The sequence below is a fragment of the Rhipicephalus microplus genome, chromosome 3 (genome assembly GCF_043290135.1).
Source record: "Rhipicephalus microplus isolate Deutch F79 chromosome 3, USDA_Rmic, whole genome shotgun sequence".
Lineage (NCBI taxonomy): Eukaryota > Metazoa > Arthropoda > Arachnida > Ixodida > Ixodidae > Rhipicephalus > Rhipicephalus microplus.
In genome coordinates, this window is record NC_134702.1 from 16808581 (window position 1) to 16836440 (window position 27860).

A 27860-nucleotide genomic window follows, 5' to 3' on the forward strand; every position below is an offset into this window, starting at 1 on the left:
TCATGTGTAATTTTTGAGCTCGTAAGGCCCCACGCTCCCGTGTTGCAGGTCATATTGAGCATGGCTGTACATCACTTCACTAGCAATCTGATCATGAGAGGCACAAAATAACCGTGCCATCAGCTGAGCTGTGAATTACGAAAAGGCCATACTTCGATAATCGTAGCGGTGGTGCGCGTCCAATACGAATCGACAAAGTGGAAAAAGGAAAAAAATAGTTTCAGTTAAGCCGCAAGCCTCTTGGCGATTGCACTGTTATGTCTAGTCTAGTTGCACTTTGAAGCTTATTCACAGAGACGCGGCACGCGAAGTTATTTGCAGGTTTGTCAATATCGCAGTGCTGATGCTCAGTGTCGGTGCAAGTTTTCAGCGCCACAATGTTTGCGAATGTCCCGCCTTTCTAATCAGTTTTCAACAAGAACACTCACGAAGTGTGGTGGTTACGGAGCTAGGCTGCTACCCGCCACGATGGTCTAGTGGCTAAGGAACTCGGCTATTGAGCCGCAGGCCTTGGCATCGAATCACGGCCGCGGCTGCCGCATTTTCGATAGGGGCGAAGATACGATGGAGGCGAAAAGCCCGTGTGTTTAGGTACAGGTGCACATCAAAGAACTCCAGGTGATTGATTTATGGTGTTTAACGTCCCAAAACCACCATATGATTATGAGAGACGCCGTAGTGGGGGGCTCCGGAAATTTGGACCACCGGAGGTTATTTAACGTGCTCCCAAATCTGAGCTCACGAGCCTACAACATTTCCTCCTCCATCGGAAATGCAGCCGCCGCAGCCGGGACTTGATCCCGCGACCTGCGGGTCAGCAGCCGAGTAGCTTAGCCACTAGGCCACCGGGGCGGGGCAAATCTAGGTGTTCGCAATTTCCGGAGCCTTTCACTACGACGTCTCTCATAATCATAATCAAACCCCAACAAGAAGAAGGGTTTGGCAGCTGAGCCTAAAGCCGCGTGTCCGATACCGACCGTGACGGGCCGCACTACGATGGAGGCGAAATGAGGGGGCTTGTGTATTGGGCAATGTCAGCGGACGCTATAGAGAACGCAAGAGCGTCAGAAATTCTAGAGCCCTCCACTACGGCGTGCCTCATAACCGCATCGTGGTTTTGGCACGCAAAACCCAAATATAAAAAAAATGTGAATTCACAGGACACCAAAATATGTCTAAGGCATTGCGGCCAGAGGGAGTGCCTCAGATGATGCTGCAATCACCAGGCAGGCTAATGTTACGCAAAAGCAATCGCTTATAGCGGTACGAGGAATATGCATTGACGTTACGGCGGCCACCATTTCCTTTTTTTTCACAAGCCAGCACACTGAAAAGTGCGCTGTATCTCAATCTGAATATATTCAGAAGCACGAAAAACATGAAACACGTTGACGTCATGTGAATACACACTATGCCGAAGATGCTGAAACATCTGGTGAATAACGAATACTAATCAAACGCAAAGGTAACTATGCTGGATCGTATCGTGTTCCGACGTCATGTTTCGGCTTTCTAGATTGGTGACTCTCTGCCAGCACGAGGTGATATGCAAGCGACGTGCAATGCGAGATATCTGTACAAAGAAATCCGCTGCAACGAAGAACCGTGCACTTACAGGGCTACATTGGCACACTCCTTGGCGTCGCATACGATGGCCAGGCTTTCGTACTCCCACTTCTCCGTCGGCCAGTTGAGTGACGATTGGAGCCGGACGTAGCCGAAGACCGCTACCACGATGCCGACGATGATACCGACCAATATTAGAAACACGAAGACGAAGTAAAGCTTGCCGGCGGCCATCTGCATTGTTCACCAGTAATGTAAAACCTTCTTTGGTACTATGTACACACTTTCGTGCACTGTAAAAACTGTTTGCACTTTTTTTTTCTTTTTGAGGTAGCTCTTGTCCTACAACGGTAGTAGAGCCATTTCTGTTTTTCGGCAGTGTGACTTCACGTAAAGCATGATCAATGACATCGCACCGGACGGTGCTTGGCTTTGTGTTCCCTTTGTGATATCTTGTGGTGTTTTGTCATCTTGTGCTGTTTTCACGATTAGGTTGTTCGTAGAGTAGAAATGTGCGGGAGAGGACGTTAGGCAGTCCCCGCCAAACCCACCATGCATTGCTAACATGGCTTCAGGCTCCTATTTAGACCATATTCACGCTCGAGTCATGTTTCCCCGTTTAACACAATGCGGCTACTGTATCGTCTCCAACCGAGGCAGTTATGCCATCTATGGGCTACTGTATGGGCAGTGGAGACTTTGGTTGGGTCTATGCGCGGAGAAACTTGGTCTTCAGAATTTATAATCCTTCATAATTGTCCAGTTTCACTGTTTAAAGCCTTCTGCGGCTTGAAGCAAGCTCCCCCAGTTTTTTATTTACTTGAAGCAAGCTTCCCCAGTTTTTTTTTTACTTGAAGCTGATGAATTATAGGCCGCAAATCCTGCTGCGGTCTGACGACCGGCATTTTATCTGGGCGCACTGTCTGCACCTCCCTGCCTTTCCTCTCCATTTCTCTCTCTCTCTCTAAGCTTTCCGTCGACTACTGTCTTCCGGAAAGGGAAGAAATCAACCAATGTGGCTGCCTTTTGTCACGCTTTCAACGTATCCTACAACGCAACAGTAAACCATATTACGCATGCGATTGGTTGATCCGCCTGAACGGCCGCCCGGGAGACTGTCATGTTCTGCCAACCAGCATGGTCACAGCCGCGCCCAAGGTTCATGTGACTGACATCACTGGCCTTTCGTGTAGTGGCCAGGGAGACGTCTGATGTGAATAAATCAATCAATATATCCAAAGTTTGAGCGTTTTGCTCTGGCAACAATAACCGCCATATGCATCGCTTGCTTGAGTTTCTTTCCGAAGAAAAAAGTGATCTGGTTACACCCCTAAAAGGTAAGCTTATTCACGTTGATAGCGCGCATGCCACACGTGAGTTGGAAGCACGAGACGATAACAAACACAAACAAAGAAAGGACACAAAGGATGATGGTTTTCGTTGTGAGATAGAAATACGCCCCCTACTTACGCCCCCTTCATTTTGTAGAAACAGTACACTATCTAAAGCAGCAGTAGCGCCTTTTGAGGAACATTTTTTTCCAAAACAAAAATAACGTATCGTTCGTGGCATGGTGGCAAGGTGGTGATGCGCCACCCAGAAGTTACGTCACTGCACGGCATGGCCTTGTGAATATTTATTTTTATTGTTTTATCACATCGGCCGCTACTCGTTCAGACGTACGCGGCTCCAGTAGGTGGCGGCCACCCACGGCTGGACGCCAGAGGCATAGCCAGTTATTTTTGAAAAAGGGCGGGTCGACTATCTTCATTTCTGTTCGTGTGTGCGTTTTTATGTGTGCGTGTATATATAGGCAAGCAAATGTGAAAATTTGGGGGGGGGGGGGGGTGCACACTCTCTTTGGCTACTCCCATGATGGGCGCACCAACCTCAGCCCGCAGTGCAATAATATTTGACAGGAGCTTCACTAGAGGTCGGCAGATACTTAGAGCGGTAGCTCTACTACTTCTGGTGCAAACCCAGAAAACGCCTGCGTGGATGAATATGACCTTCAAGCACGCAGCCAAGGTCAACGCTGCCAAAAGACTGCAGAGAAACACTAATGCGACTCGTTGTCAAAAACGAACAACAACTTTAAACGTGGCCACCACGGGGCGTTGCCGATGCCAATTTCAGAGGCCACGTTAAAGGCGAGTCGTACGGTCACCGCCACAGGCGCTAGCTGCATCCAAGTTTAGCAATCGTCGGCGCTAAGCACTCCGAGCAACAGCTGCGATTTTTTTTTTTCATTTTAGTGCAGGGCCTTGGCCTGAGAAATTGCACACCGGAACTTCCCTCGACAAGCCTGCCACGGTGCAACCCCTGTGTTACCATGGCAACACATTCGCTCCTCTGTGACGACGTGTAGACGAAGTGTACAACTTCTCCTGGTATGACGCGAAGGTCCAGGCGATGTGTACGCAACGACGCGTCACCTTTTCACCTTCTACACTGTGGTATTGTGGTTTCGGTTGTGTTGCGGCTGGCCCTAGAGGGCGCGCATCGAGGCATCGAGGAGGTCGGACGTGTTTTTGGAGAGCTCCGGAATGACAGCTACAGATAAGTGTTTTTGCATGTTTTCAGCTTGCCTCTGTATGTAGCGTTATGAGAACGTAAGGCGCTAGCGTAAAGCTTGATTAGGTCTAGTACGGTGTACGTTTTTTTTTAGTATTCTGTACTGTGTCTTTTTTTTTTTTGCTCCAGCCACCACGTGGCTGAGGCCTGCGCGTAGACCGACCACGTGCATGCGCAGGTGCTGTGAAGTGTAGCGTATTTATGTATTATTGTGGTTCTTTTTGGCTTAGACCAGTGTATTTTAGTACAGTTTTTTAACACGTTGGCATCGGTAAACTGAGCTAGCCATGGTCAAAAAGACCGTAAAGTGTTCAGAGTGCGGGGTAGGGCGGAAGGTGGAAATTAGTGCGGAAGAGAAAGCAGAAGATGACGCCAAGTGTAGACAGTGCGAGTTCGAGGAGAAAATGAAAAATATGATGGCGGTCCAGAGTGGGCTCATGGAGAAAATCGCAGAGCTGGAGAATGCATTGGCGAAGGAGCGAGAGAAAACGTCAGCCATGGAGGAAAGGCTCCGGGCAGCCGAGAAGGGCCTATCGAAGGTCGTGAAGGGGAACGAAGACGCAGGTGACGGCGGAAGCATTATGGCGACGACCCCCCGTGCGGGAGAGATGAGGGAAACAGGCATGACAAAGGCAGATACATTGGCCACAGGGCCCAGCTACCGGGAAGTAGTTTTGAGGGAGGGAGGGAGCAAACCAGCAGCCGTGACTCACGCTAGTCACCTAGTCAGCAGCCAGGTGCAGGTTTCAGAAGGAATGTCTGAACAGGTCATCATCGCCGGTGACTCAAATTTAGTCCGATGCGCAGCGGCAATCAAAGAAAGGGTGAAAGGCGACAAGAGAGTTGCGATAGGGACGTTCCCAGGACAAACGCTGGGGACAGTAATGAGTCAAGCGGGTGAACAACTCGCAGCTAAAGCTAACAATCGTAACCTCGTTGTAATTGCGGGAGGGTTAAATGACGTCCTGAAAAAAGAATCGTCAGGACTAGCGACGACCTTGGCAAAAGGGGTGGATGACATGCGCACCGTGTCCCCCCAGGTGCAAATTGTAGTATGCACAGTACCGGAAGTACCAGTACGCAACGTCAACCTGCAAAGAGCGGTTGTCGACGCAAACAAAGAGATATGGCGAATTAGTCGAGAGAAGGGTTTCGAGGTAGTGGATTTAAACAGGGAAGTGCACAGGTGGGGTGGATTCCAAAGAGACAAGATTCATTTCGATAAGAGGCTTGGACACGAGGTGGGCTGGCGACTGGCAGGACGCGCAGTAGCTTTTTTGGGGGGCTCACGGGCCCTTCGGAGTCCGGGGTAGCTCGTAACAGGGAAAACAACCAGGAGGACGCTTTGACAGGTAGAATTGCGAAAAACCAGAAAAAAGGTAAAAGAAAAAGGAAAAAGGCGCGTGTTGCAATTAGTTACATAAACATGCAGGGTGGCAGAAAGAAGGCAAAATGGTTAGAGATTGAGGAGCAGTTAAACAAAGAACAGATAGGCGTGTATGCGGTTACAGAAACACACCTTAGAGACTTGGAAGAGCCACCACATATTAAAAATTATGTTTGGGAAGGGTGTAACAGGACCATATCGGAAAGGAAAGGTGGGGGTGTAGGAATGCTAATTCACCGCGGAGCCAAATGGGTTAGAGTAAAACAGACGTGTTCAGAGCACCTCTGGGTTCTGGGCACAGTAGGTGGAAAGGAAACGTGGCTAGGGGTAGCCTACTTGTGGACGGGGAATAACTGCAGAGAAAAGAATCAGGAGATAGTGGATTGCATGAGTGCGGATATTAAGGAATTTGGTAATGGGGCCGAAATCATCCTTCTAGGGGACATGAATGCCCACATACATGACCTTGACGGATATTCAGACACCAATGGGAAGTTATTACTAGATCTTTGCGAGCAACATAGTCTGGAGATAGTTAACACGGGGCCTAAATGTGACGGCCAGATCACATGGGAAGTCGGAAACAAGCAATCAAGTATTGATTATTGTCTCATGACTGAAGGAATTTACCACAAACTGACAGAAATGAGGATAGACGAGGAAGGCATTAACAGCTTGGGTAGTGATCATAAACGAATAACATTACAAATGGGATACGAAACTAAAAATATGAGCATGGAATCAAAGTCTGGCAGCTCGTATTTAAATGACAAACAAATAAATATAGCCGCAAGAGTCGAGGAAGAAGTAGGCGAAATACCAGGCAAGGACTGGGAGTATAGTGAGCTGTTACATCTAATGACGAAGGAGATAGGGAAAGAGAAGAAAACTGTTTGCTGGAAAGGAAAAAGGAAGCCAAAAAGTTGGTGGAACAAGGAAATCCGGGAGGCGATCGAGAAGCGACGCGAAGCATCACGGGAGCATAGAAAGGCAAAAAAGGAGAAGCGGCCGCAGGACGAAGTCAAAAAAATATGGGAAATATATTTGGAGAAAAAATCCCTTGTACAGAAATTGGTAGAGGCAAAAATTAAAGGTGAAAGTGAACGCTGGATGACAGAGATACACGAAAAAAAGGAGGCCGCGCCTAGGATTTTTTGGAGCCACATAAAGGCGCTAGGTAGGAAGTCTGTCACAACGCAACAACATATTCTAGATGAAGGAGGAAATCAATTGGAAGGGTACGAAGCGCTAGGTTACATCCAAAAGGTAACAGCCGATTCGTTTCAAAAGAGCGTCCAGGGGATCTCCCCGGTGAGTAAAAGTGTGGCGGAGAAAGCAACAGAGGAAGAGCTAGTACTTGATAATTTCAACTGGAAAAAGGCCGAAGGAAAAATTCCAAAGCGCACTGCCGCGGGTTTAGATGGGATTCCCGTTAGCCTCATTAACGAACTAGGACATAACACTAAAGAAGCATTGTTAAAAGCAGTAGAAAAAAGCTTAAAGGACGGACAAATACCGGACAGTTGGCGACAAAGTAGAATGAACTTAATCTATAAAGGCAAGGGAGAAAAGGACAAGATTCGCTCGTATAGACCACTAACCATTACATCGGTACTATACAGGTTGGCGATGCAAGCAGTAAAAATGAAAATAGAAACATGGGCCGAACATAACGATATTTTGGGAGAACTTCAGAACGGATTTCGAGTCGACAGGCGGTTAGACGATAACCTGTTTGTTCTCACTCAGTGTATAGAAATATCTAAAATAGAGAATAGGCCCTTGTACGTGGCTTTTCTAGACATCACTGAGGCATACGACAACGTTAATCAGGAAATTTGTGGGATATATTGAAAGGAATGGGCATGGGCGACGACTGTATACAGCTTTTGAGGGAGATATACCGAGAAAATACAGTTTGCATAGAGTGGGAAGGAATGCGTAGCAAAGAGAACGTTGAGGTTAGCAGGGGTCTGAGACAGGGATGTCCTTTGTCCCCACTGTTATTCATGCTGTACATGGTGAGTATGGAAAAAGCGCTAGAAGGTAACAACATTGGTTTTAATCTGTCACACAAACAGGGCGGCTTGATGATTGCGCAGAAGCTTCCAGGTTTATTTTATGCGGACGATATCGTCTTATTTGCGGACAGTCGAGATGATATACAGCAGCTGGCGAATATATGCGGAAGGGAAGGTGAAGCTCTTGGACTAGGATTCAGTGTAACGAAGTGTGGATTGATGGTATTCAATGATCCCTGTGATCAGACGGTGTCCATACAAGGCCAGGAAATACCGAGGGTAAGTGAATACAAGTACCTTGGAGTATGGGTAAATGAGAGTGATAGATACATGGAGGTACAGGAAAAAGCCTCGGCAGCAAAAGGAAAGAGGAATGCGGCAATAATGAAGCACAGAGCGTTGTGGGGATACAATAGGTATGAGGTGCTTCGAGGTCTGTGGAAGGGTGTAATGGTTCCAGGGCTTACTTTTGGGAACTCAGTGGTGTGCATGAGGGCAGAGGTGCAATCGGGAATGGAGGTAAATCAAAGGACTGTGGGACGCCTCGCGTTGGGTGCTCACGGGAAGACGACAGACGAGGCTGTAAAGGGCGATATGGGGTGGGCAGGTTTTGAGGCGAGGGAAGCGCAGAGCAAAATAAGGTTCGAAGAAAGGCTAAGAAATATGAAGGAGAGTAGATGGGCAGAGAAGGTGTTCCGTTATTTGTATAGGAAGAGCGTGGACACACAGTGGAGAAAAAGAACTAGAAGACTCACTAGTAAATATACGGCTGGTATTGTGAGCCATATGTCAACAAAGAGCGTTAAGGGAAAAGTCAGGGAGGCGGAGAGGATTTACTGGATGGCAGCTATGGAGAAAAAACCGGCTCTGAGTAACTACCGAAAGGGCAAAAATGAAATAAGGAGGGAGGCATTTTACGATAATTCAAGGGGAAGCGCTTTACTGTTTGAAGCGAGATCGGGTTGCCTTAGAACGCGTAGTTATAAAGCAAGATTCAGTAAAGAAGAACAACAATGCACATGCTGCGGGAAAGATAAGGAAACGGCGGAGCATGTTCTGATTGAATGTGGAGATATCCACCCAGGTGTACGTTTGGGCACGAGCCTACAGGAAGCCTTGGGTTTTAGGGACAACAATGGAAAGCTGAACACACCCGCGATTGAAATAAGTAAGAGACGATTGGAGTATTGGTGGCAGAAAATTAGAGAGAAAGGACAAAAATAAATATTGGAAAAATAAAATATGGACAGTGTGCCGTAAATGGCAGAGAACTTAAGGTGAAAATTTACCTTTTTTTCCATTAAGATAGAATTTATCGAAGTAGAGGCATTAGGCCAACATAAAAAAAAAGAAAAAAAGTTTTTTTTTGTCGAGCCTGGTGACATACTTGTCACCACCCCGTTATAAAGGGGACGCTCATAGCATCCATCCATCCATAATAAAGTTACTGTATATGCTACCATGAGGTAGCATATACAGTAACTCTAGTATATAACAGCATGCTTGTGTCGTATAGACTCAGTTCCTGCTTGGCTACTGTGTACTTTTTGTCAACCGCCGCTTCAGCGCCGTGCCCTGTGTTCTCTGTGCGTCGCGTCCGACGCACGATACTACATTTTGGCGACGAGGATGCAATCCACGTGCATCCGGTCGAAGGTTGACACACGACCATTTGCTACTTGTGCTACCATGTTCAGCACCCTGGATACAGCCCATCAATATTCCATTTCTGCGGATCACCGGAACCGAAACCACGACACCACACTTGCCTTCTTCCTTCTCACCCTCACATCACTTCGGACCCTCACTTTCCTTTCCCACATCCTTGCTATACTATACACCATTATGCCATATATGGTTTGGACTGCACTGCGCCGTGCTCCCAAACGTGCTGCAGAAATTAGGTGCCTCCTCTTTTAACCAATACCACTACTGCGTGACGCCAGTAGACGACATCACATGACGGGGTATGACATGAGACGACCGCCCGGGCCCCTAAAGTGCTCAGCACACTAAATAACAGGAGTTAGCTGATGCGTACAGGGTGAACCTTACCAGAGGCCCAACACGGGGACGGGCAACTTGGCTCGCGCAAGCTTGATGCGACTCTCGTTTTTCCCGCCGTGACGAGAACGTTGGACGGACGTCTCAGCGGCCAAGCGGGTTTTTTTCGACGTCGTGGTTATGTCTGCCGTGGAGCCGAGCAGAGGACCGACACGGCTGCTTGAAACGTAGGCTTCTTCTTCTTCTCGAGCCCCTCGCGTCGCGAGACAATTTATATGCAGATTATGATGATGATGATGATAACCTCTTCCTGATGGTGCTAACCCACAAAGGGGGACTAGTCAAGAACCGTATGGCAGAATGTTTAAGGTAAAAACTTCTGGAGCTTAAAAACCCGCAAATTCAGATTAAGAACAAAACATCGAATAAATGAAAATGCTTAACGAACATGCGGTGAGACTGACATCTGAGCTTTCTGGCAGGAATAATGAAGGATTTCGAACCATTGGTATACGGTACGGTACGAAGAACTTTAAGGATTCTGAAAACTTGCCCCTACCTCCCATGTGACGGTAGTTTGAACTAGCCTGAACGCCGTATCTCTATCTATCTATCTATCTATCTATCTATCTATCTATCTATCTATCTATCTATCTATCTATCTATCTATCTATCTATCTATCTATCTATCTATCTATCTATCTATCTATCTATCTATCTATCTATCTATCTATCTATCTATCTATCTATCTATCTATCTATCTATCTATCTATCTATCTATCTATCTATCTATCTATCTGTCTGTCTGTCTGTCTGTCTGTCTGTCTGTCTGTCTGTCTGTCTGTCTGTCTGTCTGTCTGTCTGTCTGTCTGTCTTTCTTTCTTTCTTTCTTTCTTTCTTTCTTTCTTTCTTTTTTTAGCTGCCTGCAACTGGGTGGTCTTGTGATCACTTTCTTAACTTTGTGTACACTAAAGTATGAGAAGGTAAGAGGGTTTGACGATTATGATGCGACTGTCATCACATGAATAATATGAAAATCCCGTCGCGTACGACGTCAAACCCTTTCTTCCAGCCACGAGTAGCACACAGCCCCGCCGCGGTGGTCTAGTGGCTAAAGAACTCGGCTGCTTACCCGCAGGTCACGGGATCGAATCCCCGCTGTGGCAGCTGCATTTACGATGGAGGCGGGAATGTTGTAGGCCCGTGTGCTCAGGTTTGGGTGCACGTTTAAGAACCCCAGGTGGTCGAAACTTCCGGAGCCCTCCACTACGGCGTCTCTCATAATCATATGGTTGTTTTGGGACGTTAAACTCCACATATCAATAAATAGATCGAGGAATCGGCCGTGAATTACGTGGTACATTGTTGTAGAAAGTGTAAAAGGTTAGAAAATAAATACACTTCGAAAAATAAATATTATAGAAAGCCACTCATTGGTGAACGAGTCAGAGATGTGGGTATTTATGGTGATGAAGAAGACGAAGAGTTTGTAGGGTGAGTTCCATTTTTTATCTTCCACTGAAGATCTTCTTCAAGACGCTCGAAGCGACAAGCTTCGAGGAGCGCTGTAGGCAGAGTTTAAATTCGCCAAATCAAGTAACCGTAAGCGAGAAAATCAGTAATCTTTATCGGTTGTTGAAGTGATCCGTATGAACAACTATACGATTGGAGCTCGTTCTGCTATGAGCTCGAAAAGCAACAACATTATTGCTATGGCTCCCGTAGTTACACTCCTCGACGCTTCTGTTTCCTGCTAAATGACAGTTATACATGTAGGCACGGTGGTCTCATAAGTGTTGACGGCTCTTATGATTCAACCACTTCCATTCTTGGGCACAATTGCAGCACTCTGCTATCATTTACCAAAGGGTTCTTCAGTCTTTCTCAGTATCTGCTTAATTTTATTTGTTCCTTCTTAACTTTATTACTTTTTCATGGACTGTCGTCCTTTACAGTTCTTTTAAGAGTACAATAGTCTATAAATGTCAAGTCTTGCAAGTTGTCTAGTTTCAGAGAACATGACTGAATGCGCTACAAGTATAGAACGTGTGGAGCAGGCTTCTGCCTGCAAGTGTGACAGAGAGTATGGGCGTGCACATTGGGAGGAGGGGAGGGGGGGCAGTAGGGAACGGTTTTCCCCATACCTCTCTCGTCATAAGGGCCGTAGCCAGGATTTTTTTTCGGGATTTCGGGAGTAGAGAGGTTGTGTGTAGAACGTTTTGCAACAAGTGATCGTTGTGAAAGAGTAAATATTTTAATATCGCCCAAAAAGTAAAAGCATGAAAAAATTGGATAAGGGAGCAAAGGAGAGAAAGCTCCCTCACCTAACCTACTTACACACACATTACTTATGGCCCTGCCCATCTCATCTGAAAGTGCACTGACATCACAGCACAGGTTTGAATGATAGTGATGGCCGAACTCACTTTACCTTGCATTCGAAGATTTTTTTTTTTACTTACGATGTTTACTACCGGAAAGCCATAGTGATTGTCATAGGCTTGCGCAGGGTGTACCTTCAGGGGGGCGGCGAAGTTTTGATGTGATTGATATGTGGGGTTTAATGTCCCAAAACCACCATATGATTATGAGAGACGCCGTAGGGGAGGGCTCCGGAAATTTCGACCACCTGGGGTTCTTTAACGTGCACCCAAATCTGAGCACACGGGCTTACAACATTTCCGTCTCCATTGGAAATGCACCCGCCGCAGCCGAGATTCGATCCCGCGACCTGCGGGTCATCAGCCGAGTACCTTAGCTACTAGGCCACCGCGGTGGGGCACCTTAGCCACTAGTCTACCGTGGCGCGGAGTGGGGGGGGGGGGGGGGGCGAAGCTTAGTAGCAGCTCTCTTCTCCATATTCATATGTACCATATGTCAATGTATGGCGCTGAGATTGCGCCCCCCCCCCCGAGACGCAGCGCCCCTTCCTATTATACAATGTGTGGGACTGACTTTGCACCCCCATATTATGTGACTAGGGAAAGCGGCTATCTTTCCTGCCCCCCCTCCTTCCTCCCTCATGCGCACGCGTATGTTCATTGTTAGAAGCACGTCATCGCTTCATTTTCATTTTTTTTCATAAATTCTGAAGCTGTCTTTTGGGCTTGGCCAAAGGAAAGGTGGGGAAGGGTTGAGGTCGCTCCCAGGGAGCTTTGTCTCCACCCATACTTCTTTAGAGTGTGACACGCTGTCCAACTTTGGTGTGCAATACCATTGGTTCCTGACCTGTTCTCTATAGTTGTTTCATATCACGGGCAAAAGAACAACCATCATCATCGTTATTATTCATCATCATGAAGTAACTGATCTCACGTCCTCTCTCGGGGTCAGCTTGTCTTACCAAGTCGAGGGCTACAGCCAGCAACAATGAGCCCTCCGGGTCTGCCTCCACCGCAGAAACCTCTGCCGCCTCCGACCCAGCAACCGCTGCCACAAGCGGGACAGTCGTCGGTCCCAGGAACGCCTGTTTCCACCTCTTCAAGTTCGGGGTGAGTTAGGCCTAATTCGAACTTGCGCTCGCTACTGTTTTCAATTCTCGCTGTATCGGGTCTCCACCGATGAAGCGGGCAAACACTGTCAAACCCAGCCACTGAATACACCATCACCTCCTGCATATTGGTTACAGTTTATGAATGTGTTTGTCAATGGCGTAAAAAATGTATCGGGCAGGTCCGTAGCTATCATTATTTTTCAGGATGTGGTGGGGGGGGGGGGAAGAGAGACATTTTGAAGACCATGAAAAAGTCGTTTTTTCACTACTTATTCTCAGTGAAACGGCCTCCTCCTCCATCCTCCTATGTTCTATCATGTGCATTCTATCATGCGATAATGCATAATACATAGGATGCGCTTCTCCGGAACTATGCATAAACATCATGGGGTACAGTCGCGCTCAACGAGTGCAACACGCTCGCCGTGGCTGAAGTAACCCCTAGCCTAGAAAATGTAGTCAACGAACATTAATTCGGTTCAGAAAGTACGAAGAAGTGAGGAAGTTCGATTGGCCTCTTGATTTCTAAGTATGTGCCACTTTGAATTGCTGGCGCCATTTTGAGTACACACTCATATTTAATGCCACTGTACATGCTCGGGACCCAGTTGTACTTGTGCCGGGCAGTAGCTACAAATGCCACTGATGCTTGAAAAACCTATGCGTGTACCAGAGAATCGGTAATGATGACAATTGCGGGGTAAGGAGTTACATGGGTCCGATTACAGTCGACAGTGAATCTAAACAAACAAGAGGTTCTGCAGAGACACATGGAAATGTGTTCAATCAATTGAGAGTTTGGCAAGGTTGACAAGATTTGATAACACTTGAGAAAAGTCCGATAGCGACCGATAAGGTTCGTAAGCGTGAAAACACCATCCATTTTGTTAATTTTATTTCACCTTCAAGACTGAATTATTACAGAGCAAAGTGCTTAACAAAGCATACAAAATAAGAATTAAACAAACCGAAACGAAGCAGCAAAATTGGCTAATTAGGGCAAAGAATAATTGAATGGTCAATTTACTCCGGGAACGATAATGCCCAAAATGGCTGAGCGAAACTCGGAGTTGTCCTTGAAAGGAACAATCGTGTTCCAACAAACAATTATTCTGATTCAATAACCTACGGTAAGTTTTATCGGTGTACTTAGTCGTCAATCTCGCTCACGCATATTTCACCGACTTCTGCGGAAACTATAATTAGTTTTGTGACTTCCCGTAGGTCCCTAAACAGCATATCTTAACGCTTCTTATTTTTAGCGCCAGTTCGATGAGCGATGTCAAACTCGACTCCGGGACCTTGTGCTCCGCTGCTGCTGCCTGCTTCTGCTGTTGCGCCTTTGCCTTACTGGCGATCAGTTTGATGACGTCACTTCTCGTCAGCATCTTGAGCACCACGAGCGCGCCTGCAGACGAGTACGTCAAGTGGGCGGTCAACGTTGACGCCAAGGAATGCTCCCAAGTAGCCAAGTAAGTCGGTATCTCGTAGCTGATCCGCCATCCGATTCGTGAAAAACACCACTCTACATGCGCCCTACCACTATGGTGGTCAAGTGGTTAAAGTGCTAGACCATTGCCCCGAAGGTCGTGGGAACGATTCCCGGCCACGGCAGTAACATTTCACCTCAGCGCCTCTTTCCTCACTCCCCTCTCCTGGGTGGTCGGGTCCCAACGAAAACAAGCTTGCTATGGAAGCAAAAATGAAAACGAAACTACGAAGTGCTTCTCACAACGGCCCGCTGTCGGTCCTCGGCTTTTCAGGGTTAAAGGTGAGAAGTAAACAGTCCTTTGAATCCAATATCAGAAGTTCAATCGCAGAAGTCATAAGGCATGTTCAGGCACAACACTTCGCATTAAAATGTCGTGAAAGGTGAGAGTGGGCCACAATTGGCAGCACCTAGGACATGATCGAAAAGGCACCCCTCCCTTTCCTCCTCCCAGTCCGCATGGTGGCGTGGCCACTGATCTCCACTAGGGTTGGGCGTGGCTTTCAAATTTCTCTCAAGAACCACGATAGGAACTATCATACGGACGCAAACAGAGAGCAGGTCTCCCTAAATCTTCCAAAATTTCCCCATGACTCGCGATAGAATCAGTCTCGTCAGATATGCAAACTGAGAACACTTGCTTCGTATCTGTTCCTCCTGCCTTCCTACAGGGAGATCGTGGACGACGGTGGCGCCATTGGAGACATCGCCGTGGCCGTCATGTTATGCATGGGTGTCACAGCTCCGCACCTCGTTGGCATCGGCGGCGGCTTCATCGCGCTCTATTATAACAAGTAAGACCCAAGCTTAACAGCGAATTGAGGATAGTAGCCGTAATGCAGACTCATAGCTAAATGTCGCGCTCAGAAAGCGGGAAACGCGAAGGAAGACACAGGATGGTCACTGATTGTTGAAAGTTCCACGTCTTACCACTGAACGATAGAAGCAGTCAAAAGAACAAGAGAGGGGAGTGGGACCACTGCCACTTCTCGTTTGCCTTTTTTTTGGGGGGGGGGGGGGTATTCCTTCACTGTTATGCATTAACTGACAGAAACTTCATTGATTCTGTCTCTTTTTGTATGCAGTTTTCCTAACTATACGTCTCACGTTGAACCTACACCAGTACCTCCAGTACGCCCCATTACTTCGGTTCATAATGCAGACTGCTCGCCGCATCAATACCACAGAAATTTGGTGGAAATGTCAAACATTGCCATGACAAGCTCACCTTTAATGACAATTGACAAAAAAAGCTACCGAAATGCTCCTGGCTCATTGTCTATAAACTACTACGCAATGACGGTGATGACAGAACGACGTGAGAAGAATTACGATGAAAATGTGACGGGTTACTGTGATTGCTGTGTAGGCCTCAAATTTCACACCATATGAGAAAGTTATGCTTTCACTTTAAAGAACGGGAAAACATAGAAAGAAGTCAGAAGAACCTTTTGACCTTTGCGATGCCACTTTCTTACGAGAAGCTGTATTAAGCTTAATCAGCCAAATTTCAGTTCTCGTAACGTTTAGCTGTTCTGAACATACCTTAAAGGGAAGCTGAAGAGATTTTAGAATTCAATCAAACTTTGTGTTTAGCCTTGAACCAACATTATTGTTCAAGATGTCATAATGTTTTTCACGGTTGTAGCAGCAGGAGCTTTAGAACAGGCGAAATGAAAGGTTGTCTTGCTCCACCCCCGCGAGCGCGCTGAAAGTGTGGGCGGGTAAACATACGTCATCGTCGTTTCCTCTGGCCCGGAGCAAGTTTTTTTTTTCTTATTTTCAACCATGGCCTCTGTGACTACCCCATGACGTGCCGTTGCCGGAACTAATCGAAGAGGCCACACTTCAGCAGTGCTGCTGTTGCAGGTGACGTGGCAGGCCGAGAATGACGTCACCGTGTTCGATCGGCGTCTCAAGAAGCCCGACGGCCACAGCCACTGCTTTTTCACCAAAAAGTGTTATTGGCGTTCACTTTTGAGAACTCTCACATCGCTTTTCTAATTCAACAATGATAAAACTTTCCTTACTCGCACCTCAGTAATTTTTTTTAGAACATTGCTTCAGCTTCCCTTTCAGTTTAAGCTAACGTCAGCAAACGGTATGTTTAAAGCACGAATATCTTAAACTGATAGTGAAATTAAAATTTACAACATAAAACGCTTTGACAGATACCAGCTCGTCATAAAAACCAGGGCTGCATGTTTCACCATTGCTGGATAGCCCTCTGCGCGGAGTGCTTGAGCGGTGATTTTTTTTTTTTAAAAACAGATACAATGGTATTATTCAGATTAACACGCTGATTCTTGGAACACAGTCACGCAGGCTGTAATGAAATCGCACTATAATATATCTTCGAGGTACAGCATATTTCCTCTCACTTAATGTACTATTTAGAATATGACCCGACCTTACGTAACGGTCTTGAATTCCATGGGACACTTGTGCTGCAACGCGGTGTCATGTTCCAGTTTTGGTGCGACGGAAAAAAAATTATCAAAACCGATGTGCTGCACATGTACCCTTCTAAAATGTATGTCCTGAGAATAATAATACTTAATACGTCCCCGGCATTTATTACGTTTTTTCGCACATGTCCAACGCTAGCCCCTCCTTGTGTCCCCTCCTTCTGTTGCTGTGTTGATGACAGCGACCGACAGCATGTAGTGTTTCCTTTTTTAAAGCACTGCTATGCGCTGCAGGTACCGGTGCTTGTTCTCAGATACGAGAAAGGTGCCATACTTCAGTACACAGCTGAAGTTGAAAATAAAAGAAGAAATCTTTCTCGAATTTTACGAGAGCGTTTTTACTTACAGGACATCTCGCCAAGTACGCACGCTCAACTCCCTCGGTAGATCGCCTTCTGCAGCCAAACCTGACATGTTTTCTGACGCAACTCTCTACAAGTACGGTGAGTCGTTAATATATGTCATTAGCACATTACTCTGTTTTCCGTCGAAGCGGTACAGATCTAGTCATGAAAATAAAAACTCATGGTGTTGATTCCTAGTCTTTTTCGGTCATTCCAAGGTTTTATTGGTCATAGCTAATCGGCAATTAATGTTGCACAAACGTATTGTCAGCTATACGCATGACATTAATAATAAAGCGAGCGAATGACAAAGCAAGACTTTATTTGGTCGTCTTGGGCGCTACTTTCGAGGACAATGATAGGTGAGGGTAAAGAACCCCAGGTGGTCGAAATATCCGGAGCGCTCCACCACGGCGTCTCTCATAATCCTATGGTGGTTTTCGGATGTTAAACCCCACATATCATCAATGATAGGTGAGGGAAGAATAATTCCGGCATTGTCCTGATCTAATCAGTTCACGCTAAACCCGCAGAAGACGAGGCCATCTGCCAGCAAAGACTTGCACCAAGTAACTGCAAATTTAGCTGATTCTATCATACACATTTCTCTGCAACTACTCTACTTTGGCCACACTCGGCTCTTGACGCCACACTCCATAAGACTAACCATCCCATTAAACAAGCTGGCTACTTGGACTGGTTAGTACTGTAACCTAAAATGAAAGCCCTTTTTTGAGCGCAAAAAGTGTGAGGAAAGGAGCCAGATAGGCTAGAGCTCTGTCCTACTTGACTTCTTGTCCTCCACTTTTTTTTTTGTGCACAGAAAGGGGGCCTTGCTTTTAGAACGTCAGCTTAAGAATACTTTATTTACCGATTTAACGACACAAGAACATAATTATCATCCAACGGTAGGAATATTTTTAGTGCGTTTACTAAAATAGTGATAGCAATATATGGACACTTGAGGCTCATCCTGGCAGTATTCGTCGTGTTTGTATAAATAGCGAATCGATAACATCGCCACGCATGTCTTGGGGTTTATGTCTGAGCGAAAGAATGCGAACGCTGCAGACAGAAGAGGCACAAGTAGACATAGAGCGCATCTGCTAACTCCGCATGGCGAACAACACGAAGGGGCGATGCGTCGCTCGAGCAGCAACTCCGAACTTTGATCAAGAGGGCGCAGTCGAGCGCGCTATCTCGGCAAATATCAGTAGACGGCACCACCCTTGTATACATACTGTGTTATCGCCACTTTCTTCTCGTTGAAGCGACATGCATCAAGAAAAGCGCTGCGCTCCCTGGAGCGGCTGTATGACATTACGCTGTACGTTTGTGGAGTAACGCGATATTGGATCGTTAAAAGGTTATAACTGCAAGCCTTACTTCGTATAACATTCCGATTTGTCGCTATCGCATTCAATGCTTCGTCCTTGCGGCGAAACTGTTTTTTTTTTCTTGTATGATAGCGGGCGCACTGTGACGCTTTCGTATTGCATTATTGGCTAATGATAAAAAGGAACAGTGCGAATGCGACTATACTGTGACTCTGGTTTATAGCGTTAGTGATAACCGTTGTTTCCGCAGGTGCCACGGCTTCCATTGTTCCAGGTGCCGTGGAAGGCTACGGGAGAATCCACAAGGAGTTGGGCGAACTGGAGTGGTACCGGCTTTTCGACCCAGCGATTCGGCTGGCCAGGGAGGGCTTCACTGTTGGACCCCACCTGGGCCAAACACTCGAGAGGCACAGTGTCCACGTCGAAGCCAACGCTGACCTCAAGTGGGTCCTCATTCCCATCCAATTGTGGTTTCACACAGTATATCACAGGTGCAAAACAACATTGCGTGCATAGGTTTTTCCCCTTTCCCCCCTCCTTCTCCCCGTCCATCTAAAATAATTCAGTTTGGCCCACTGTACGAGGTACCGACACCAGCAGGTCGTAAAAATTGTATGTTTGTTTTTGTGTTTGTGGAAGTGTGTGTGTGTGTGTGTGTGTGTGCGTGCGTGTGTGTGTGTGTGTGTGTGTGTGTGTGTGTGTGTGTGTGTGTGTGTGTGTGTGTGTGTGTGTGTGTGTGTCAAAAAAAGAAGAGAGTGTGCTCTTCTTTTCCGTGAGTCCTGTTTAGATAGACTCCTTATAACTCTCTTTTGGGTCCCTCGACTTTCGCACGGGAGTATAATCTCCCGAGATAGTCCACCAGTCTCTTCAAAGAGTGTCATATACGTGGCAAATCAGGACTCACTGAAAAGGATGCTCATTTTTTAGATTGTGTATGTTCTATCTAAGGCATGTACAGAGCATGTCTGTTATATCCTTTTTTAAATAATAATTTTATTTCATCTAACGCTACGCATTATTACACCACCTATCATATATACTAGCTTATCCTCATGACTTAATATTTATTATTCAGTGGCCAATAGGGCAGAACAATGACATAAAGAAGTGCCAAGTATTTATTCCGGTTGTTAACATAACGATTGTCACAACTGAAAGTTACTAGCCGTTGAACACAACTTTCACTGTTACAACATTCACTGAAACATTACTGGTTTAACAACCTTGGCTAAAGCATTCCTGGTTTTACTACTAGGGAACTTTTCAAGTATACACTTCTCTCGAGATCGACGACGACGTTTTACCAATAGTGCTATTGACATGACCTCTCATTTCTTTGTCAATGAACGCTTGACGTTGTGATGTCTGTAAACCGAGTGGAAACCGCCTACAAACAGCACAAAATACTCGGACATGAGCACAAAATTGTGAACAAGTGTAGACGTTCACGGAAAGTCGTTTCTTCCATTCGCACGGGATCCGCAGGACGCGATTCTGGAACACTGAGTCCAACACCGTGTTGAAGAACGGCGACCAACTGGTGCAAGGCGCGCTGGGGGATGTGCTCAGCGACCTAGCGATTCACGGCGCCCAGTACATGTACACGGGAGACTTGGCCAAGGACATCGCCGATAGCGTCAAGCAGGGTGGTAGGTATAACGCAACGAGATGGACATGTTCGTATTTCGTATAGCTGTGATGCGACAAGGCATGGCTAAGAGGCAGATTTGGCCAAGGAAACTCACGTCATTTATGCATTCACTTAAACAACTCGAAGGCGAAAGCCTTCTTCCTTTTTATGTACATAGTATTGATCCTCTCCCCCCTCCCCTTTCCCCCTCTCCCCCCTCGAAAGCTTTCGGCACCTACGAGGTTCTGCACCATAGGTCTCACCATGAGTCAACTCACTCCGACTCACGCAGACAGATTGAGGCGTGAGCCTGAGTCCGAGTGAGTCCGACTGAGTTATACTCATGTAAGCCCGACTCCCAGTGAGTCGGGCTGAGTTATACGTTGGTGAGTCTGAGTCCGAGTGAGCACACCCGAGGAAGATTTTGGAGAGTGAGTCCGGCTGAGTTATACTTTGGTCAGCGACTTCGAGTGAGTCGGGATGAGTTATACATTGGTGAGTGTGAGTCCGAGTGAGTCCAGTTGATTTATACTTGTGTGAGTCTGAGTTCGAGTGAGTTCACTTCAGGAAAATTTTGATTGGTCGTGGTTCTAGTGTGTCCTACACGAAAAAAAAAAAAAAAACTAATGTGCTTACGAGTCTGCGTGGGCTACATTTATATTACCGACCTACAGTTACAATTATATTAGTCTCCTTTAATGGCGGGCCTTGTAATCGTATACGTTCGGGCTTGTAAATCCACAAAATTGATTTTCCACATTATGATTCTGTCCATTTCCCCACACCCTTGGGACTCATTCCAGTGGAAGTCTTCGATAAAAACCCCTCATATCTTCGAGTAAAGTTATATTCACTGTATAGCAACCATTAACTGTTACTGGAATGTATGAAATTGAATGGCGCCGCAAAATGCACCGATTAGGTGAGATATTAACATTAAAATGCCAATATGACTAAAAAGCTCTTCCTACGCTAAAACAATTATTAATATTAATATTATTATTGATAGCACTACACCTCTAAAATCTCACGCAATGTATATTGCCTATTTGCAAGGCGTATACCTATTTGTAAGATTTTTCGCTATGTATTTGGTCACGAACCTAATTTCCTTCACCGCGGCATGATTTCAAAATTTAAATTTGAATTTCCAACGAGACATAGGAGTTTCTTCTCATGAAACACGTAATTTTTGGTGATGTAATAGTGGTGTTTATGCTTTGCACTGGTTCCAACTTTAGAGATAATAGATAACGCGTTTGTAGAGTACACTGTTCGCAGACTCTGGCAGGGTAGAAAGAGCAATTTATACAATGCATACTAACAAATTAGACTGATCTTTTGACATAGGAGAGAAGAACGCCTAGCGAATCACGTTACTGACAGCAATAAAAACTGAATAATTATCGATCATCCCATTATTGTGTCTCTAGTCTAATTCCCAACGTTCGAAACAAACAAACATGCATACGAGGGCATAGAAATGGGCTGTGTAGCATGTTCTGGCAGACGTGCAACCCCAGGCCAATTTCATTGCTCGACCTCATGGTTTGCATTGAGTTTTATCTGCAAGTATGTACCTCATCAACGGGGAATGAGCGCAGTGGTACAACTTCATCATTCATGTGGCTTCAAAGGCGACAAAGCAGCACGATTGGCAAGCATCGAGCACCCCTTCGCTCTCAATTGCAGTGAACTGCTTGTGTCGTAAGATGCCGCTTCAATTTTCCATGAATAAATCTGGCGATTAGGAAACTTCATAGCGCCGAAACTTCGCTGAATCACGATGAATCAGGCTATCGGCTTTTGTCGTGTCATTCGCCGACAATTAAACAGCGGCTGCGTTGTTTAGTGTTCCCCGTGGTACGCTGAGAGTTTTGCGGGCAGACTTCAAGGAGGAAGAGAACAGAACCGCACTGTTCGTGCCATACGCGACCCTTAATTTCTGGCAAAAGCAAATTTCTTCAAGCTGCAATGTCACTGCCTCCAGGATCGAAGGCACTGCAAGCTTTCTGAACGTAGCCTGTTTCTGCACGGCCTCCGTGATCGGCCAACCTGTGAGTGGCTAAGCGACGATATTATACGGTGGCTAATGTGACGCCATGATGACCAGCGTCACCAATTCTGGCCATATGCGGTGGCGTCATGTGGTGACGTCCTCTCGTGATGAAAACCTTTCTCCAGCACTCGGGTTAACGCCAGCAACGGTCAATTTTGACGGTTGTTGACGTATTTAAGGTAATATCGTCCCGCATAGAAAGGCAGTACAATAAGCAAAAAGAGGCGCCTTCCTTCTCACAGAATCAAGCGGCTCAGCTTGTTGCATGAAGCCACTCAATAGATATTACCTATTAGAAAGAAGAAATGCGTACCGGTTAGAAACAGCGTGAAGAATCTAATCTGGCTTATACGCTGCTCTAAACACCTGACAGATTACATGCATGCCTCTTCCGACAGACTGACTGCACGTTTTCGTCGCGCAAAAGGCTCATGGAGGCAGCCAGGAGTGGTGGCTGCATTGCTCCGGTAGAAACTCCACTTTGGCCGATCGGGCGTAGTCAACCGCGGTCGCGCACGTACGTCGTATATACCTCGACAGTCGGATCAGTAGACGGTTCATATTTTTTTTCGTTGGTGGTGTTGTGTTCTAATCGTGAAATCTGCATTGAAGCCATACATATAGCTATAGACATAGCTCGCTGCAGTGATCGCGTTTAGCGTGCTAAAAGATCAAGTTGCTAGCCTAAATTTCGCCCCACCGCGGTGGTCTAGTGGCCAAGGTACTCGGCTGCTGACCCGCAGGTCGCGCGATCGAATCCCGGCTCGGTGGCTTCATTTCCGATGGAGGCGGAATTGTAGACCCGTGTGCTCAGATTTGGGGGCACGTTAAAGAACCCCAGGTGGTCGAAATTTCCGGAGCCCTCCACTTCGGCGTCTCTCATACTTATATGGTGGTTATGGTACGTTAAACCCTACATATCAATCCATCAAGCCTGAATTTCGTATAACACTCCAATTTGTTTCTGTCACATTCATCGTTTCGCCCTTACGGAGAAACTTTTAGTACCCGCACAGGTCGTCAAATATTTGTGCTTACGCCTCTTAAACACAGGCGGAGTAATGAGCGAAGCTGACCTGTCCGGCTACACGTCCGAGTGGACAAGTGCCGTCAGCGTAAACCTCAGCCATGGAATGGTCTTCCACTCGGCACCCATCCCCGGCAGCGGAACGATGTTGGGTGCAGCCGTGGCACAGATATCTCTCGTGTAAGAGCAGATCGAATCCCGTATATTCAACAGTGGCACAAACAGTCACTGAAACACAGCCATTTTTCTTGATAAGTACGTTTAGGAGCAATCTGACGTCAATTGCGCAATAGGTGTCCAACTCGCGGCCCAAGGGCCGCATGCAGCCCTACCCGCACATGTAATTGTCCCATTGAAAGAAAAGATCTTAACGAGCTTATTATGGTAATAAACTACAACGGCGTCACTGGTTTCAAGGATTTTTTTTTTTTTCGTGAGGCATCCTATCTGGTCAACATGTGTTAAAGCATAAAGAATAGAAATTGCTTATCTGAGATTATGCTGCGTCTATATTTAAGTCGTTTTGTACATAAGTGTCGATAAGGTTCTTGACGCTTGACGCCGAATCGTCTTCAAATCAGCCCAGTAGCAGATATGCAAAAGACCTCCGTTCAAATGGCAAATGTAGCTGACATCCTGCGCAGAGCGCACCCTTTTCCCGCTCTCGCCTTCATCAATCGGCAGACTAAGTTAGTGAGCTTGAGTGAGCTCAAGAAATTAAGTACTCCGTCTCATTCTCTTACTCATTACAAACGCTGGTCACTGCAAAACGGCCCAGATTTCTACTCGCTGCATTAGGCTTTTCACCGGTCATAATGAGAAAAGCTAATGTCCTTTAAGATAAACGCGCTGTTATTCATAGCATCTGTGATCGACCGACATTCCTAAAGTGAATTGCTTTTAATTACAGCATATGGCAGCGAACACCCGGTTACGCAACTAACGCACTCTTGCGTTTTCTTTGGGCAACTTCGTCTGCGCTGCCATATGATGTAATGTCCTATACCGACTATAGCCCGCCAATACGCTTTAAGTATAATAAGGGACGGCGCTCCATTTCTTCCATGTCAAGCAACGCCATCTTCAGTGATCCGGGCGACACCGTCTCACAGATGTCCGCAGGAGACTTACACAGGTAATCACCAGCCTTATTCGTATGTTTTCGAATCGTTAGCCCTCATCATCGTCGTCGCTCTTCAGCATGACTGGAGGATGTCTTCCCTCGGTGTCTTTCCATGTCCACAGGCTCGTCGAGAAGTTGAAGTTTGCATACGCCAGAAGGGCAGATTTTGGAGATGATCAAGAATCAAGAAATGTAAGCATGTCAAGCTTTTTATGCTTTCTACACCTGCTGCAGGTGATCAGACATAATATGTCCGAGATACATTTACCGTTGTTATATTGTTGAGACGAAACCTAGTAAATATTAGTTGCATCATTCATGATGTCATAGGTGTCACCGTAACTGCCACCACATTGTCACCATTGTTATCTTGCTTAGACAACCTAATAAACATCAGTTGCGTCATTTATGGCATCAGCGTCGCCACAATTGCCGCCACGCTGTCACTCATGTTAGCGACTGCGCATGCGCATCCCTCTCTTCCAAGGACTTTGCTAAAGTCTCGGCTTGGCTCATTGGCTATAATGGGCTCATGCGCCATGCCAGTGCCGTGCATTCGAGTAAATTTGGCACAGCACGAAGTACGGAAAGAAGCCAGATACACAATGCCGTGGTTCTGCTTCGCGCTACACCCCTTTAAAATGGGAAACAACTAGCGCGAACAACTACTATTCGTGCGTTTAAGGCCACGTGACCTGCGAGAGCATGCGAGCAAGCGCGGGCATGCATAAAACTTGTTGGCGCGTTAGTAAAGGCCCATATATTGTGCTGGAGGTCACTAGTACTTGATATACTATGCTGCGTAGACGTAATGCTGTTGAAATGATAAAGTGCGCTATTTATTGATTGATATGTGGGGTTTAACGTCCGAAAACCGCAATATTATTTTGAGAGACGCCGTAGTGGAGGGCTGAAGAAATTTTGACCACCTGGGGTTCTTAAAAGTGCACCCTAATGTGAGCACACGGGCCTACGGCATTTTCGTTTCCATCGAAAATGCAGCCACCACCTCGGGAATTCGATCACGCGACCTGCGGGTCAGTGGCCGAGTATAATACAGCCACTGAACCACCGCGGCAGGGTGTAAATGACGTAGTAACACGACTTCAAGAGCGCGCAAGGTTCCCTTCAGTTGGAGAGGCGTAATGCGAAGGTACGTGACAGTGGCACCCCCTCCTTACTATGTCATTGTTTGGAGCATACTTTGTCCTACTCCCCCCTCAGGTGACTCCCGCTCCCCTGTGCGCACGTCCATGAAAACTAAAACCAAGCAGAATGTAACATGCAAGAGAAAGCATGCATGCATCTTTAACACGAAAGTGCTTCATGCCGGTTCACCCTGGGGGTGGGGGAGTGATTTTTAAATGAAAAGAGAAAAGTGAGCCCCGTAACTGTCTCTCAGGGGGAGGACACCTCAACAGTAGCTCACGAGGAATGGGGGTAAGGAGGGATTAAAAGGATATGATTAAAATGTATAGAGATAGAGCGGAAGGAGAGAGCGAGGCGTAAGGGACAGTGACATACGGAAGTAAGGAGAAGATACGAAAGATGGACACGGTCACAGAAGTCCGAGGATGGGGCACCACTCGGCGAGAGCTCTTGTCGGCGTCAGTACATGGCGTAGGGCCAGCCAGTCGGCCAGAGCTGCGCTGTCGTCGGAGATCGCGGGGGCACAAGGGGTCGGCATGAAATCCAGCGAGCGAGTCTGGTTCACTACGGCTCCGCTGACGTATTTCCGTCACGGATATGACGTTGTAAAATTTATACTAATCGCGCAGAAAACAAACGTGCAGGAAAAGTTCTGCTGTGCAGCGACAAAACAGCGACTTCTCGATCTGCAGTGCGCCGACCGCTATACGCAATGAAAGGTACGTTGTGAAGCTTGCTAACGGCAAGCTGTTCATATACATCATACACCGTTTGGCAGTCCTCCGAACTCTAAGACTTCAGCGCGTTTTCGTCATCAGCAGCGACATGGTGCGAAGGTCACGCGTTAGACGCGCTCTGAATGTCGTCGCCTCTATAGCGTTTCGATCAGCACCGCCTCCACTGAATGTTGTCTCTCCTGCTCGCACTTATTAAACTCGTCCATCGAGAAAGCACGGATGTCATTTACGAAAGGAGCGCGCGCTCGGCACACGCACGAAATAAGAATTGTGACAGTTGTTCAAGATTGTCCTGTGCATACCTCTGCGTTTGTGCCGTGTGTTTTTCTGTTTGAATTGTGCGCCTTAAGTGTGTAGTTGTGACAGTTGTTAGACTGCGCACGTCCTGCGTACGCTCATTTCGAGCGTGCTTTCTGCACGAGGAGCGCACTGCGAGTTCCGAGCTGCTTGCCGTTATTCGCGCGGTCTCGCAATTTGTTGCTGTAACACTCATTTCTTTTTTCCCTGCACAATAGACATTAAACACTCACCAATAGGCACTCATTAAACGCTCAACAATAAACATCATTCATTCCTTCACCAATGCGCAATAAACGCTCAGTTACCCCTGGGAAGAGGAAGACACGTTAAACTTTCATATTCTACCGATTCCTCGAAAGGGGGATCAGCCACGTTTTTTGTATAGTAAACTTTGCATGTAGTGGCTGAAATAATCTCAACCCTTTTATTTTTTCCTTATTTTGCAGAACGAGTATCAGATATTCGCCGAAATAATTGATAAAGTTAATAAAACGTACAACAGCCATCGCCCTCTGCCGGACGCCGAGGGCTACGGCCTGACGCACGATTTCGCCCAAGACTACGGAGGCGCTCATGTGTGCATCATCGCGCCCAGCGGCGATGCCTTCTCCATTACATCCAGCCTCAACAATGAGTACGTGCACATCTTCTTGGGTGATTAGCAGTCCTTACTACCTGGCAAACATCAAGAAGGAAAAAAAACGAAAGAAGTGGAACATGACAGCCCACTGAAATTGTGTTGACTGGTACAATACACGTATGACCCACAACACGAAAGCGCGATTTCACAAGTTGCCAAACCGGAGGAAACTCAGTGAAGGAAAGATAATCCGCTTGACAGGTCGTGGGACGTCTAGTCCTTGCGCTTCGTCACTCGTCGCGTTATCTGCGTTGACTTAAACCGACAAGCACTGCTGAGAAGTGTTGTGCAGCATTTATAAAGGTAACTATATTGAAGTCGATTTCATTCAGATTGTATCTTCAAACGACAACCACTACAATAGGGGCTGTTAAGTCGCGCTTCTAGAATTCCGCCAGTCTAGAATCAAAAGACATTAACGTCAGTGGCGTAGCGAGCGGTGGCACGCCAGGCCCGCACCTCCCCCTCCCAAATTATTTAGTGGTGAAGCTCCTTAGGCCCGCACTCCGCC

General features: G+C 46.7%; 2 protein-coding genes across 5 annotated transcripts in view; one reads left to right on the top strand and one right to left on the bottom strand.

Annotated features, from left to right (window-relative positions):
* LOC119163727 (glutathione hydrolase 1 proenzyme-like) overlaps nt 1-27860 on the bottom strand; it is a 66836-nt gene that overhangs the window by 26606 nt on the left and 12370 nt on the right. Inside the window, exon 2 of one of the 4 annotated variants that reach the window (XM_075888974.1) lies at nt 1616-1800. The exons of the other annotated variants lie outside the window; for them this stretch is intronic. Within the exon in view, the coding sequence (XP_075745089.1) occupies nt 1616-1800 (185 nt within the window). The remainder of the gene's footprint in view (nt 1-1615; nt 1801-27860) is intronic. 4 annotated transcript variants of the gene reach the window in all.
* On the top strand, nt 23434-27381 carry LOC119163716 (scoloptoxin SSD14). Its single transcript, XM_075887763.1, has 4 exons — nt 23434-23580; nt 24473-24535; nt 24646-24715; nt 27156-27381. The coding sequence occupies exons 1-4, from the start codon at nt 23435-23437 to the stop codon at nt 27369-27371; spliced, it is 495 nt and encodes a 164-aa protein (XP_075743878.1). The 5' UTR covers nt 23434; the 3' UTR covers nt 27372-27381.

What these genes read in the sequence shown, in the direction of transcription:
- LOC119163716 (XM_075887763.1), top strand. Translation starts at nt 23,435, where the DNA reads ATGAGCGAAGCTGACCTGTCCGGCTACACGTCCGAGTGGACAAGTGCC. An exon ending in TCCGCAGGAGACTTACACAG is followed by an intron (nt 24,536 to 24,645) that starts GTAATCACCAGC and finishes CCATGTCCACAG; the next exon opens with GCTCGTCGAGAAGTTGAAGT. An exon ending in ATGATCAAGAATCAAGAAAT is followed by an intron (nt 24,716 to 27,155) that starts GTAAGCATGTCA and finishes CTTATTTTGCAG; the next exon opens with AACGAGTATCAGATATTCGC.